This window comes from Rissa tridactyla, chromosome 8 (genome assembly GCF_028500815.1).
Source record: "Rissa tridactyla isolate bRisTri1 chromosome 8, bRisTri1.patW.cur.20221130, whole genome shotgun sequence".
Lineage (NCBI taxonomy): Eukaryota > Metazoa > Chordata > Aves > Charadriiformes > Laridae > Rissa > Rissa tridactyla.
This window is the reverse complement of record NC_071473.1, coordinates 44900641-44913592: the sequence shown is the minus strand read 5'-3', so window position 1 is coordinate 44913592 and position 12952 is coordinate 44900641. Positions and strand designations below refer to the sequence as shown.

The window sequence follows — 12952 nt, the reverse complement described above, 5'->3', positions numbered from 1 at the left end:
GTCATCAAAAGGCAGTGATTATCCAAACGTACAGTTTGTTAATTAAAAAAAAGGACGTGTAGAGAAGGAAAAGGTAATGCAAGACATTTTGACCTAGAAATACCATCTTCACTTGAGCAAAACAAGGAAAACAACTATGTGCATTGTATATTTAATTATATGTAATTGTTTTCATTAAAACTATTGTGCACCACCAGCTGCTTGTGCATAAATGCCCCACGGCTTGGGAACATGTCAGTTGTTGACTTTTCAGTTGACTTTCTGCATGTATTATACTAAAATGTCCCCACATGGCCAGGATTTTACTCTGAATGTGCCCCTGATGGTACCATGTGTACACAGTAAGTTCGGTATGTTCAGGATTCAGTGGGCTTTCTGCATGTGCAGTGATCAGCTCTACAAAATATGTATGATGATGTCCTAACGTGCTGGCTTTAGAGGGCACACATGATAGGGGTTGGAAGGGACCTCTGGAGTTCATCTAGTCCAATGGATCAGCTCTGCCGCAGAACTGATGTGCCCAGCATTGCCCAAGCCCAGTTCACACTGCTGTTCCAACTAAGTTCATCTTATTCTAGAAGTCCTGCATACACTTACATAAAATCCTCAAATTCTCTTCCAACAACATGCACAGAAACCCAAATGCATGCTAGTGTTCTGAAATCGAACCCATTTCTTTGCCTTTGTTTTTACACACAACAGGGGTTTTGTTTTTCACATCAGGGACACATTCCCTACCAAGATACATGGGAGATACTTGTGATCAAAATGATATGTGTAAAATCTGGCGTGGTTACCCATTTGGGAATCTCTGGGTAGTTCCAGTGCTCCGGCACTGCAGGGCCAGCCAGCTGCTCTTTGTTAATACATAAACTATGTATTGTGGCCATAGCTGTATGGATGGGTGCAGAGAGGCCTACACTGGGGATTCTGGTGCTCCGTGCTGATCAGGTACAAGCTGATCCTGCCTGGCAGCTATTTTAGCAGAACACTACACCACAGCTAATCCGCTGGGTGAAGAACAGAGTATGGAAAAGCAAGGTGTGGAGAGGAGTCTGTCCTTCCAGCACTCACTTGGGTAGACATGCCCTGTCTCTCTTTGAGAATTTAATTTTTTTATTTATCTAAGTAGCATCTTACATCTAAAGATTGAAAAATGTTACAGAAACCCATCTGCTCACTGAACAAGGAGTGGCCCTGAAAATTTATCACTCCAAAACCTCCAGAAACTGATGTTTAGAAAGACTAGCTCAGAAACTAATCAAAAATAATGAGGCCATGGACATATGAATGGAAATGCAGTGCTTAGGGCACAAACCTGGCACAAACTGCATTGCGGTAGCTATGCAAAATGGGTATATTATGCATCTGAAAGTGTGAGAAATGAGCATAATGAGCATTAATGGAGTCTGAAACTATGAGAAAGTCATTACTGCTTTGTCCATTGGCAAGCATGCTAGAGTTGCAGTAAGACTACATTGTTCTAGATATTTAAATTAGGACTACTTGACTTTTCAGGGGTTAATGGCCTGAGTTGATAGGTAGGTGTGTACATGTCTCAATTCATAGACCTCAATTATTGTAACAACATTGATGTTAGGAAAGTAACAAACTTCTTTCTGCAAAAGATTAAGCATGCTATAACAACAGAAACAGCAGTAGATAAATTATTTGCATTAAGGTGAGTGCAATTTTTTTTCTGAGTACATACACGCATTATTTTGCTTTTATTATTTAAGGAGTAATTTCATCTGGTACCGAAACCAGTCGTCTCTTGGGTGAATCACCACACGGATATGGTCACCCAGCAACACTACACAGTGATGTAGATTGCAAACATTTAAAGTTTGTTACTCCTTTGTTGTTTTCTCCTTGTTACCATTTATAATCAGGTTTTAAAAGGTGTAAGAAACACGACTCTAAACTGCGAAACAGAAGAGCAAAAATCAGTTGGTGAACACATTGGTGATAAACACTTTTGACTAGAGCAAGCAGTTTTGTCATATGTCCTTAATGGCCTTTGGTATTCATTATTTGATAAAACTTTTATGTTTAAATTCAGGGTTTGGTCCTCAAAAAGTACCAAACTGCTTCAATTCAGTCTTGAATCCAAACACGATGCTTATAAAGATCCACTCAGGCTCAATATCCCTCAGAGTAGCTTCGCTCTGGGAATGAGTCAAAACTCCCTGAAGTGAATATTGTATCTTCCAAGAGTTTCCATCCTACCCCTGAAACTCAGATATTAGACTTAATTTAGTTTTCAGACTTTTTGCTGACTTGCATGAGTCGGATCAGTCTTCCCATTGATGGAGAAGAATCAATGAAAACCTTGGGAATTAGTACCAGGTTGAAGAGCCAGTTGATAATACAGAGCAAGAGGATAAAGATTTGACCCCAGACCTATATAACACCGTGAATGCTTATTGCTTCGTTAATAAGGTCAGATTTTATTGATAATGAAGTAAATGGCTAACTCCCGTTCACCTAAACGACATGCCAGTCATCTCTTATTTTCCCTCGAAATCCTGTGTATTCTCCGTCTCCTTCACGACTTATAATTATTATAGCTTTCTTATAGGAAGGCATTGAAAAAGTAATTTATTCTTCCAGTAAGCCTCTGAGTCATCTTCCCATTAATCGTTTACAACCATTACACTGGATATTTCCACGGCACCTCCCCGAACACTCTCCAGAGAATTATCTCCATTTATTCAAATTCTTTTCGCTTCTTTCAACAGTCCGGGGCCGTGTCCCCGTTCAGATAAAGGCGGTGACAGCCCGCTATCGACTAGGGATAGCTGCAAATCCGCCAAGTCATGCTGCCCTTGCAAGGGGCGGGCAGGGCAGGGAGGGGCGGCGGAGGCGGCGGCGGCCCCCCCCTTCCGCGGCGGCGGAGCCCGTCTCCTCGCGAGACCGGGGCGGGTATAAAGGGGCCGGTGCGGGGGGGGCTGCTGCAGTGTGGGCCTTCTTGCGGCGTTGGAGCGTACGGGGGGTTCGGCTCTTTGCGTAAGTGCGGGGGGAGGGGGAGAGAAAAGAGAGAGAGCTTGCCGCAGGGCAGAATGCTTGCCGCAGGGCAGTGTTCATTTGGGGTTTTGCACATTGCTTTCGTTCGTGCGTTTTTTCTTAATTTTTTTGCTTGCCTTTTTTTTTTTTCTTCTCCCCGCCCCCGCTGCGCAGATGGGGTCTTGAGCAAAGCGTGCAGGGCGAGCTCTTGCTCTCCGCATTCCTCTCCGCATCTGCGGCTGCCGCTTCCTTCCCTCGCTTATTTTCCCCCTCTCTTTATGTGGTGGGCAGATAACCCTTTCCTACGTTCCGGCCTTTATCAGCTCTCCCCGTTGTGCTGCTCGGGGAGGAGCCGCGGGGTGATCTCCGGGGCGGAGAGGGGGGGAGCGCGGCCGAGCGCGGCCATGCCGGGAGCGGAGCGGCCTCGCCCGGCTGGGCTGGAGGCTTCGGATCAAGGCGGGGCGGACTCCCGCTTCCGAATCTTAATAAAAAAAGAGTTCTATATTCACCTTGGGGGGGAGGGGCGGGCGGCCCCTGTCGCTGCGGGGGGGGATGCTTTGGTCTTCGCTGTCTCAGGGAAGCGAGTTCCGCGGTCGGTGTGAGCCCGGCTGCGGCGCGGTCGAACCGAGGGGGCGTGTGGCTCTTCCCCGACCGCAGCTCAGCAGCTCAACCGCGTTTTTGCGACGGTCTGAAGGTAGCAGAGTGGAAGGCTGACGGTGTGTTTTGAAACGGCCTTTCGCTCTTGTTCATTATATCCTAAAGGTATGAATTACTAATTAAAAGCGCAGGCCTGGCTTATTATAATTGCAGCGTGAAGATAATTGAAGCCGTGTGCGGCTGTGAGCAACAGAAAGATACTCTGACCTGCTTCAAGTGTACTTGATTTGCAGCGTCCATTCTCCTTTCCTCGAGAATGAAAGGAAATAACATACTGAGCCTGTGGTCTGTTGCTCTGTGGGTTAGGAAATGCTGTGGCTAAAAATCCAACCAGAGCATGTGAGAACACATGGGAACCCTGCACAGAAAAGCAGAAATGTTGGTAGGTCCCAGTAGGTGCTCCAAGGAAAGCAGATGGTTCTTTTGCAGTACAAGGCAACTAAATCTCCTGCCAGCATTGCAGATCTTCATGTTGACTAAAAAGGGGGCAATAACTTATAGTTTAAAAAGGGGAAATATCAAAGAGTGGTTTGACAGCTTTTATTTGACATTGAATACCTAGTAAAATACTCCAGAGACTGCTGATGGAATAAATATAGGAGGACTGGCATAGCACTGAGCAAAAGCATGACCTTGAGCTTGAGTAATGGAAGAGAATGTAGCTCAGTGACAAAATGTGGGGTCATGCACTCCAGACAAAACAGATATTGCTTAGAAGGTAAAACTCACTAGTTGGAGGCATCTCAAATAAATAAATAAATATTGTGCAATGGCTGTTCCCGCCCCCCCTGTCCCTCCTAGAGAACTGCAGCTTCAGAATTGCACCTGCATTCATGGCTACATGTGATGCTTGGCAGAGGGATGATTGATGTCTTCCTACTAGACTGTTTCAGTGCAGTCCTAAGAATACTCTGTAGTTCTGGCCACATTCGTTCATAGAATCAGTTCATTCATAAGACTCACTCCCAGTCTGTGGCAGTTGAAGGCTAAACTGTTGGATGAATGTGGGGATAAAGAGCTCGGTCGCAAAAGGCATTTAAAAAGCACTGTACAGTCTGACACTTCTCAAAATGAAAACTGAGAGGTAGATGGTTACTGTCTATATACTGTCAGGGTATGTAAGAGAAACTTTCAAAGGTAAAACTTGTACTGAGAAGATTCTAAACTGATAAATTTAAACTTGGATCGAAAGATAAATGCTTATGAATTAGGGGCTAGTCCTCCAGGAAGTGTCTGGCAAGGGGGGAGGAGCCAAGAAATGAGGTGCTCTCAACCTTTTTTAGAATTGACTTAGTGCCTTGTAGGCAGGACTTGGAATAATCCTTGAATCTCAACTTTCCTTGGCAACATGAGACTCATGCTAACCTTTCAGAAGTCTTTTTATCTCCAAGGCAGCCAGTGCTTGTAGTATAGAATGACTTAAGTGAAATTACTTTTAAGAAGACTGAGTTGAAGAAAGGAGGTTCATAAAGTTACCTGTTTAAAAGATTATGCTCTGGAAGCAACTGGAATTCTAAAGTGATGTACTGCATTCCCAGACTGAGCAAAAAATACTGCACAGGGTGTATTACAAATGACTGGCTTCTAGGGCAGGCAGCCAGAAGTGGAGTTTTCTTGTCCTTGTATACCCTCTTACTCTTGTTCTGGAGACTTGCAGTGGAAATGACCTAGCTGTACAGGTTTAAGACTTTGAGATTTTAATTGCTAACATAGAATGTGATTCACATGTACACCATGAGTCTTTCTAGTTGCGAATAAAACAAGGTTTAATTGTTTGAAAGGCTAAAGTGCAGTTACGCAGAGCGCTGATCTCTGGAGATTAACAAAAGTTCTTTTCTTCTGGAATCAACAGGGAGATAAAGTTTTGAGGGCTTAAATTCCATTGTAAACTTGAACAAGAGTCTCCTCATCAAAAATTCTAAACCCCATACTTTCTAACTCATTCACCTAGGGGAACTGGAAGACTTACTGAATACTGCTAAAATTCTAGAAGGTGATGAGCTGTTGCTGGTCAAAGATAACTATTATTGTATCATTAGGAGGCTAATGAGCCATAGATCTTGAAGTGCTAGTAATCTATGTAGTGGCTTTGTCTGCATATGTAGGCTGTGATTATTGAACTGCATCTTACTGTATTGTTTTAGGGGGGAAAAATGCTAGTGTTTTGACTGAACTACCCATGTGACAAAACTAAAACTAATTTCACTCTTAAGCCTTGTGTTGCAAGACCAAGATCTGATAAGATGCTTTGAATAAATGCTTACTTCTGGGTGCAAATGTACTATGTACTATTATCTAAATTGTATTGTTGTTAACTCTTATCTAGATTAAATCAAGATGTCTTCAGGAAGTGCTTTCATTGGAAAACCAGCCCCTGACTTTACTGCCACGGCTGTAATGCCAGATGGGCAATTCAAAGACATCAAACTCTCTGACTATAAGGGTAAGATTATGTGATTCTCTAATTATGCAGATATAATCTAGCCATATGCAGGAGTGGAGGGCATCTAAGGATACATCTTGATTTTTGGTTTTGAAGTAGTAGTGACCACTTGGCAGTAGACTGAAGTATACAACTTGTGCAGTGGTTCTCAGTGGTGACTGGAGTATGCTTGGGAAGCTGTCAGCAGCATGGCTGCATAACCTAGCTATGATAATTGTTGCTAATTAGCATAAAACTTCTCTAAACTGTTATCTTGGACCAGGCTTACTTGTCCTGTCTATCATACTATGAGACTGATATAACATCTCCAAAGCACTGTGTGAAATAGCAGTCTTCTCTTGTAGGTTTTCTGTCAATGGAAAGTATATTCTTTAACCAACGAAGTTCCTTTCTCTAGAGCACTAGTAAAATATTTGCCTTGCTAAAAAAAGCTTACTAAAATCAAAGGGAAAGCCTGAAGTGTTCAAGTACTAATGTGGGTGGCTTTAGAAAGAGATTTTGAACTGGAAGCCGCAGCCCTCAGGCTGCGTGAGGGTGGTGAATAGGCATAGGCTAATCACCTACTCAAATTAAAATGTCTCCGTGGGTTGTAGCCTTTCAGACGTGTGGCTCTTCTGCACTCTGTTACTAGTCAGCCGCAGGGTCTTCTAGTGCTAGTTGTACTCTGGGCAGGCCTATGGGAGTAGGCCCAGGAGATGGGCATTCCCTGTCAAATTTGACAGTCTGGTTCTGGAGACTTCAGTTGAGTAGGGTTCTGAGTTACTAGCAGTAGAGTGGCCTTCAAGAGTGTTGCAAATGGCATTTGGCTGAAGTGTAAATCCCCTAGGTGCTTTATGGGCTTCCCACCTATACAGCAAATCTTAAAATAGAGGCATGAGTAGTTTGCCATTTAATCCTTAAAGGTAGTGTATCAAGCCCTTTCTCTATCACTGTTTGAATGGTTGATATTGAATATGACAGCCCTTATAAAGGTACAAGAGATTAACTAGTTTTACTGCCCTTCTAGGAAAATATGTTGTGTTCTTCTTCTACCCACTGGACTTCACTTTTGTCTGTCCAACTGAAATCATTGCATACAGTGACAGAGCTGATGAATTCAAGAAAATCAACTGTGAAGTGATTGGAGCTTCTGTTGACTCTCACTTCTGTCACCTTGCCTGGTAAGAATCAGCCTTTTAACCTACCAGAATACTCTGCCTGGCCTCAGTTATTGCAAGAACTGAATCCTGAGAATATTCTGACTTTCCTACTGGAGTATCAAATAAAGGCACTTGGGAAGTACTGGTAGGGCTAGATGCTTCTGAACAGAACTGAGCATACTGTTCCGTTCTCATCTTGTCTCATTGGCAGAGAGTATGATATGGCAGAAAGGATCAGCTTCTGTTCTACCATATACTTTATTATGAACTGTCTATATTTTTAAACTTCCTTCTTTTAGGATCAACACTCCTAAGAAACAAGGTGGTTTGGGTACTATGAAAATCCCATTGATTTCTGACACAAAACGTGTCATTGCCAAAGAATATGGAGTACTTAAAGAGGACGAAGGTATTGCATACAGGTACGTATATGCATAAGACCATATGCAAGAAAGTAAACTTGCTGTTAAAGTCTTATGTTGCAATACACGGAGCATGTCAGCTGAACACAGAGCTTGCATATACTTGAACACCTGCCACAAGTTGAAACTATTACTATTCTAAATGTAAACTGCTTCAAGCTATCAAACACCCCTACAAGGGGAGATGCTACTTCGTTCTGCTTAGTGTTTAGACTTTTCATGGTTTTGGTAAGCAAGATCAATGCCTGCTGCTTCCCTTTAATTACTTATCTGCACAGTGCAGGAGTCTCATGCAGGTGAGCTTCTGTGAATATTGGTAATGAGACCTACATAGTCATGAAAGTGATTACAGGTGTTTAATCTAGTGATTAAAGTACAGATTAATTAAAACCCAAGCCTTATCGTTTAGTCACCTGTTCAGAGTTCAAGTTGCTGAGGGGGCTAAACTTCTGTGAACTCTTAATGGGACTTTGGAAGACTAACTGAGCCATTGCTAGGTTGTGTGTGTTTTTTTTTTTTTCCTTGAGAACATTGTGTGTAGTTTTTCTTTAAATGTAAGAGCGCCTTTCCTTAGGTTTCTCTTCCATTTTTTTTCCAGTGGTATCTTACTTAAATAGGAAGTGTTGCTTTGCTTTCCTGCATTAGTGTTTTGACTTGCCTCTTAAGATTTTTAACTACTAATGTTTCAGTGCTATGCATACACCAAAGGTATTTGGCTTTGGGAAGAGGTCAGTAATACTAGATGACATGATTTATTGCCATAATAGAATATTCAACTTGGGTTTTTGAAACTCACTCCAGCCTAATCTGTCTTTCAAAAGCTGGGTTTAACTTGAGGGCTGTTTTTTTTTATTTTTATTTTAGGGGTCTGTTCATAATTGATGAGAAGGGGATCTTGAGGCAGATAACAATCAATGATCTTCCTGTTGGCCGTTCTGTTGATGAAACCCTCAGACTTGTCCAGGCCTTCCAGTTTACAGACAAACATGGAGAAGGTAAGGGTTCTTCCTCTTTCTGATCTTAAATGTTTCCCTAGAGAACAGTATAAACTAGGCAGGTTAAATCAAGGTTTACTGGAAGGTACTAAGTACATCTATAGATCTGGGCACAGTAACTGTGCCTCTTGAAATGCATCTGGTTGTGTAAAGCTGCGTGTTGAAGGACACCATAGTACTGTATTTATCTTATTTCAGTTAATGGTCCATTAAATACTTGCTAGTGTTGAAATATCACATAAACAAAATTTGGTGCTGGATGCCTTGCCAAGCATACACCACTTTCAATTAGACACACAAAATACTTGAGACAAAAAGAATGTGTGATCAGTTAGTCTGCAAGGGCAAGCATAATTTAGACTCTGCTCCTAGATCTGGTAGGCTGAGACCACTGGTGCTACTGCTACATTTTAAGCAGTTACACTTCTAGAAAGCCTGCTGATCTGTGTCCATGTGTAGTGAGGCCATATGTAGTGAGGGGAAGTGGGATGTGTGTGTCTTTGTGCCCATAGTTCAAGAGTGATATGGAGTGTTTGAGGGTGGAAGCTCTTCTGCAGGAGCTACCAAAAAAGCACTGCAGATGAAAGGTTTGAACCAGGTTATGAAACTTGAAATTACTGTATGTATTAGTAGTCTTCAGCTGTGATTAAATTAGCTAATGACAGATGTTGCTGCTGGTCATACTTAACTTGCTTCAGAACTGGTAAATCAATGGCAGATTTTATTAAACCAAGCTGCTATTGTGGCTGTGCTGTAGCCTGAAGAGTCAATGTTGCTGAACTAGTATGCCATCCTCTTGTCAGCTGAGGAGATGTCCCTCATAGTTGATGATGGACCAGTCACATTTCTTACAAATGAAGCCTCTTGGGGTTTACTAAGCCCTGGAGTAGCTTTTGCTCCAGAACTAGGACCGCAGTCTCATCTAAACCAGGATAGATCAGAATAAAGTGTGTAGCAACACTCAGAAGCTGAGAATACTGTAGTTAAAATTTCCAGTCTTGTGTGGAGTGCACATTAAACCTTGCATGGCTGTATACAAGGAAGGCTGTGTCCAAAAAATGCTGCTCAGGAGTCACTGCACTTTTGAGACCATGCAATCTCTGCATTTTGGTGGCCTTTTGATAGCCATATAGGAGAACTAGAGACAGTTTAACTCTTCCTTCTCCCTCCTGATTAAACTAGAGAATGGGACTAGGGTTGATTCAAGATAAGGAGAATATAGACTTGACTTGGATCCAAGGAGAGATGGTACTGTAATAGTTAGAAAGCCTTCTGACTCGGGCTGCTGGTGTTGGTGTTAGCCTTGCTGTCAAGCTGCTATGAAACTTTGAAGGGGGTTGGGGAGGGATGCATGTGTAAAGGGCCCACTGTTCCATGGGCAAACACGTGGTTCTCTGGGTGCTGCTACCTAGTGATCAAATGGAAATGAGTAAAATAAAATGAATGTAATGCCATATGGAATAATGCACCTTCTGTATCTTGCAAAGATGTATACAAGTTTTGAGTTGCTAGCTTGTTTTAATGTTGTTTTAAAACATGTTCTGCAGGAGCAGCTGGTAAGACTTAAACATTCTTATCATTTCAGTGTGCCCAGCTGGCTGGAAGCCTGGCAGTGACACAATCAAGCCTGATGTTCAGAAGAGTAAAGAGTATTTTGCCAAGCAGAAATAAACTTTCAGTCTGAGTGGAAACTAGTATGCCTTACATAAAAAGCAAGCATCTGTTACTGAACTTTGACTAAGTCATTGCATCTGAGTCAAGGGATCATGCTATAGGTATAAACAGTAACTTTTTTTACTTGAAGGAAGGTTCGTCCTGTTGACAGTACCTTCATAGAAAATCCTAATGATCAGTATCTGTACATCAAGCCCTGTTGACTTTAGTGACAATGCAGTGTATGTGGTTAGCCTTGTGTTGCATATAGAGCAGTTGTATCCTTTTGTAACTCTATTAAATAAACTTGTGGAAAGAGCATGCTGTCTACTGTTCTTACATTTTAGTCATCAGGCGAGCTGAAAGAGCAATGCTCTTCTGAAAGCTCAGTCTGCTGTAGACAACTCGGCCTTCTACAGCTCCATTAGAATGGAGATATTAGCAGTTTTCATGTTGCAGTAGTAAAGTACTCTGTAGTAGCAAAGTCATGAAGAATATAGGTAGAGGAACATGGTTTGATATTAGTCTGTCAGACTTAAGCAATGCTACCTACTGTGCCCTGAGCATGAAGCATAAACATGACCAGGCATATTTTCACGCACAGCGTAAACCTCCTCATTTCTTGGTCAAAACTGACTGTTTATGCTAACTTTCTAGGAATCCAACATTCAGTTGAAAACTGTATACAGGAGTGGAAGACTGAGTTTTCTGGAAAGTGAACTTCCCTGGATATACAGCATTCGTCTCTAGTCTCTCCCACTACATGGGAGTGAGAATGTGCCAGTTAGTCATATGACTACAAGCTAATGGATGAGATCAAAAGAAGGGTGGCACTAGAAGATCTGCTACTCAGATGTGCTCAGCCTTGTCTGTAATTTTTGTATTCTAAATGATCATGTGCGTACTGTAAAATGCAAAGCACATGACTGGCCTTAAGTTGCACTAAACTGTGTAGCTTCATGCTTAAAAGTGGCTTGCAATGTAGTCCTGAATTTAAGAGCTGAGGATTTGGGTATGGAGCCTAGGAATATAAGTGAGTTTGAACACAGATCTTTATGTACCTGTAAAGATTAAACTCTTAAAGGCCAAGACATTGTATCTAGCTTCAGCTCCTCAACTAGTAGACAAGTTCTGTCCTGCTTAAAATGAGCAATAACAAAGTTGAGGCCCAGGGCTACTTAGATGAGTCAGAAGTGGAAGTTGCATGCCTTGAATAGTAAACTTGTGTGGTTTGGAAAAAACAGACTTCTCACAGAAGCCTTATGAGCAAATATTGCAGTAAAAACTAAAATAGGTAATCCCTGGGGTCTTGCTTAAGTGTCACAAATCTTCCTGAAGATACGTGAAAGTGATGCTTAGCTGGATCATTTTGTTTAGTATTTAAAATCTAAATTATTCTTTTCAAGATGACAGATGAGGCTAACATCCTGGGTGGTACTGGTGTGTGTATATATATATATAAGTGAATGAATACTAATGCAGTATGGCTGAATACCAAGTTATCTCTGTCTATCAAACTTCCTTTCCTAGCAAACGAAAAGGAGTTATGTCAGGGGTAACTTAAAACTTGCCTTAGCTGTATCTAGCTACACTAGCCTTGGAATGTCACAAAATTGATTACAGCAGTTCTGTGGAGGGCACAATATTGGTGTGGTCCAGCCCTGTGGAATGGGCATCTCTACCCTGATGATGTGACTAAAGTGACTTCTTAAAAGTGAAGTTGCACCTGTTCTGACTGGGCCATTATGTCATATAATGCTATGTGAAGTCCTGATAGTGTGGCAAGTAAGTCTGTTCTGTGCCCAGACCAAGGGTCTTTACATTAATGACCAACTTAATGAATGACCCTCGCTATGGCCTTTCTCAAATCCTTCAAGTGCATTCATTGTTCAAATGTAAAAAACGCGTTTAAAAGCAACAGACTTACTCTCTTGCCTCCACCTTGTAGGGGGTAGAGGATTTCTCTCACGTTCTGGTCGCGGAGCTCCCTCCCGAGAGGCAGAGGGAGCCTTCATGCGCCCATCCCAGGCCCTCTGGGGAAGAGGGGGGTCTGATGGCGGTCCTCCCTCCTGCCTGAGGGGGAAGCCCCGGCCCCGGCAGTCCCTCAGCGGCGCGGGCGAGCCTCGCCCTCCCCTCCCGCGACCCGCCGCGCCGCCCGCGCTTTTCCAACGGCGGGCGCGCGGGGCGGCCGGGGATTGGCTGCGGTGGGGAGCGCGCGGGCGGTGCCCCGCCCCCCTGCCCCGGGCCACCTCCCTCAGGGGCCGTGGGAGCGGCGGCGGCGAGAGAACGGGTCAGAGTTCCCCCGGTGGGAGATCTGGGTGGAGGGTTGTCCCGTAAAAACACCTATTGTCTTAATTTATTCAGCCCGCGCCTCTGATATAACGTGTTTCGTTTGATATTTTATTTCCTTTGCCTACTGGTCATGTGGAGACACAAGTTCTGACAGGAAAATTTTATTAGCTGTTGACGTTCACCCTCGCTGCTAACACAATTATGTTCACTTCTGCTTTTAGTGATACCTAATGTTGTTCTACAACATATTTTTAATACCTCTCACCTTTACAGTGTCCCAATAGCAAGAGTTGTGTTCACGCGTTCATTTTCCTATTTTGAAAAGTGGTTAATCTCAATAGCTAC

The 12952-nt window shown here is 42.9% G+C and overlaps 1 protein-coding gene across 1 annotated transcript; it reads left to right on the top strand.

Annotated features, from left to right (window-relative positions):
* The first annotated feature begins 2877 nt into the window (after nucleotides 1-2877).
* PRDX1 (peroxiredoxin 1) lies at nucleotides 2878-10634 on the top strand. Its single transcript, XM_054210777.1, has 6 exons — nucleotides 2878-3009; nucleotides 5990-6106; nucleotides 7113-7266; nucleotides 7545-7667; nucleotides 8532-8662; nucleotides 10248-10634. The coding sequence occupies exons 2-6, from the start codon at nucleotides 6001-6003 to the stop codon at nucleotides 10331-10333; spliced, it is 600 nt and encodes a 199-aa protein (XP_054066752.1). The 5' UTR covers nucleotides 2878-3009; nucleotides 5990-6000; the 3' UTR covers nucleotides 10334-10634.
* Nucleotides 10635-12952: the final 2318 nt, after the last annotated feature.

Bases quoted from the DNA above. Each gene is read 5' to 3' on its own strand.
- PRDX1 (XM_054210777.1), top strand. From the start codon at position 6,001: ATGTCTTCAGGAAGTGCTTTCATTGGAAAACCAGCCCCTGACTTTACT. The intron at 7,267-7,544 runs GTAAGAATCAGC...TCCTTCTTTTAG, and splicing joins CACTTCTGTCACCTTGCCTG to GATCAACACTCCTAAGAAAC. The intron at 8,663-10,247 runs GTAAGGGTTCTT...TTATCATTTCAG, and splicing joins TACAGACAAACATGGAGAAG to TGTGCCCAGCTGGCTGGAAG.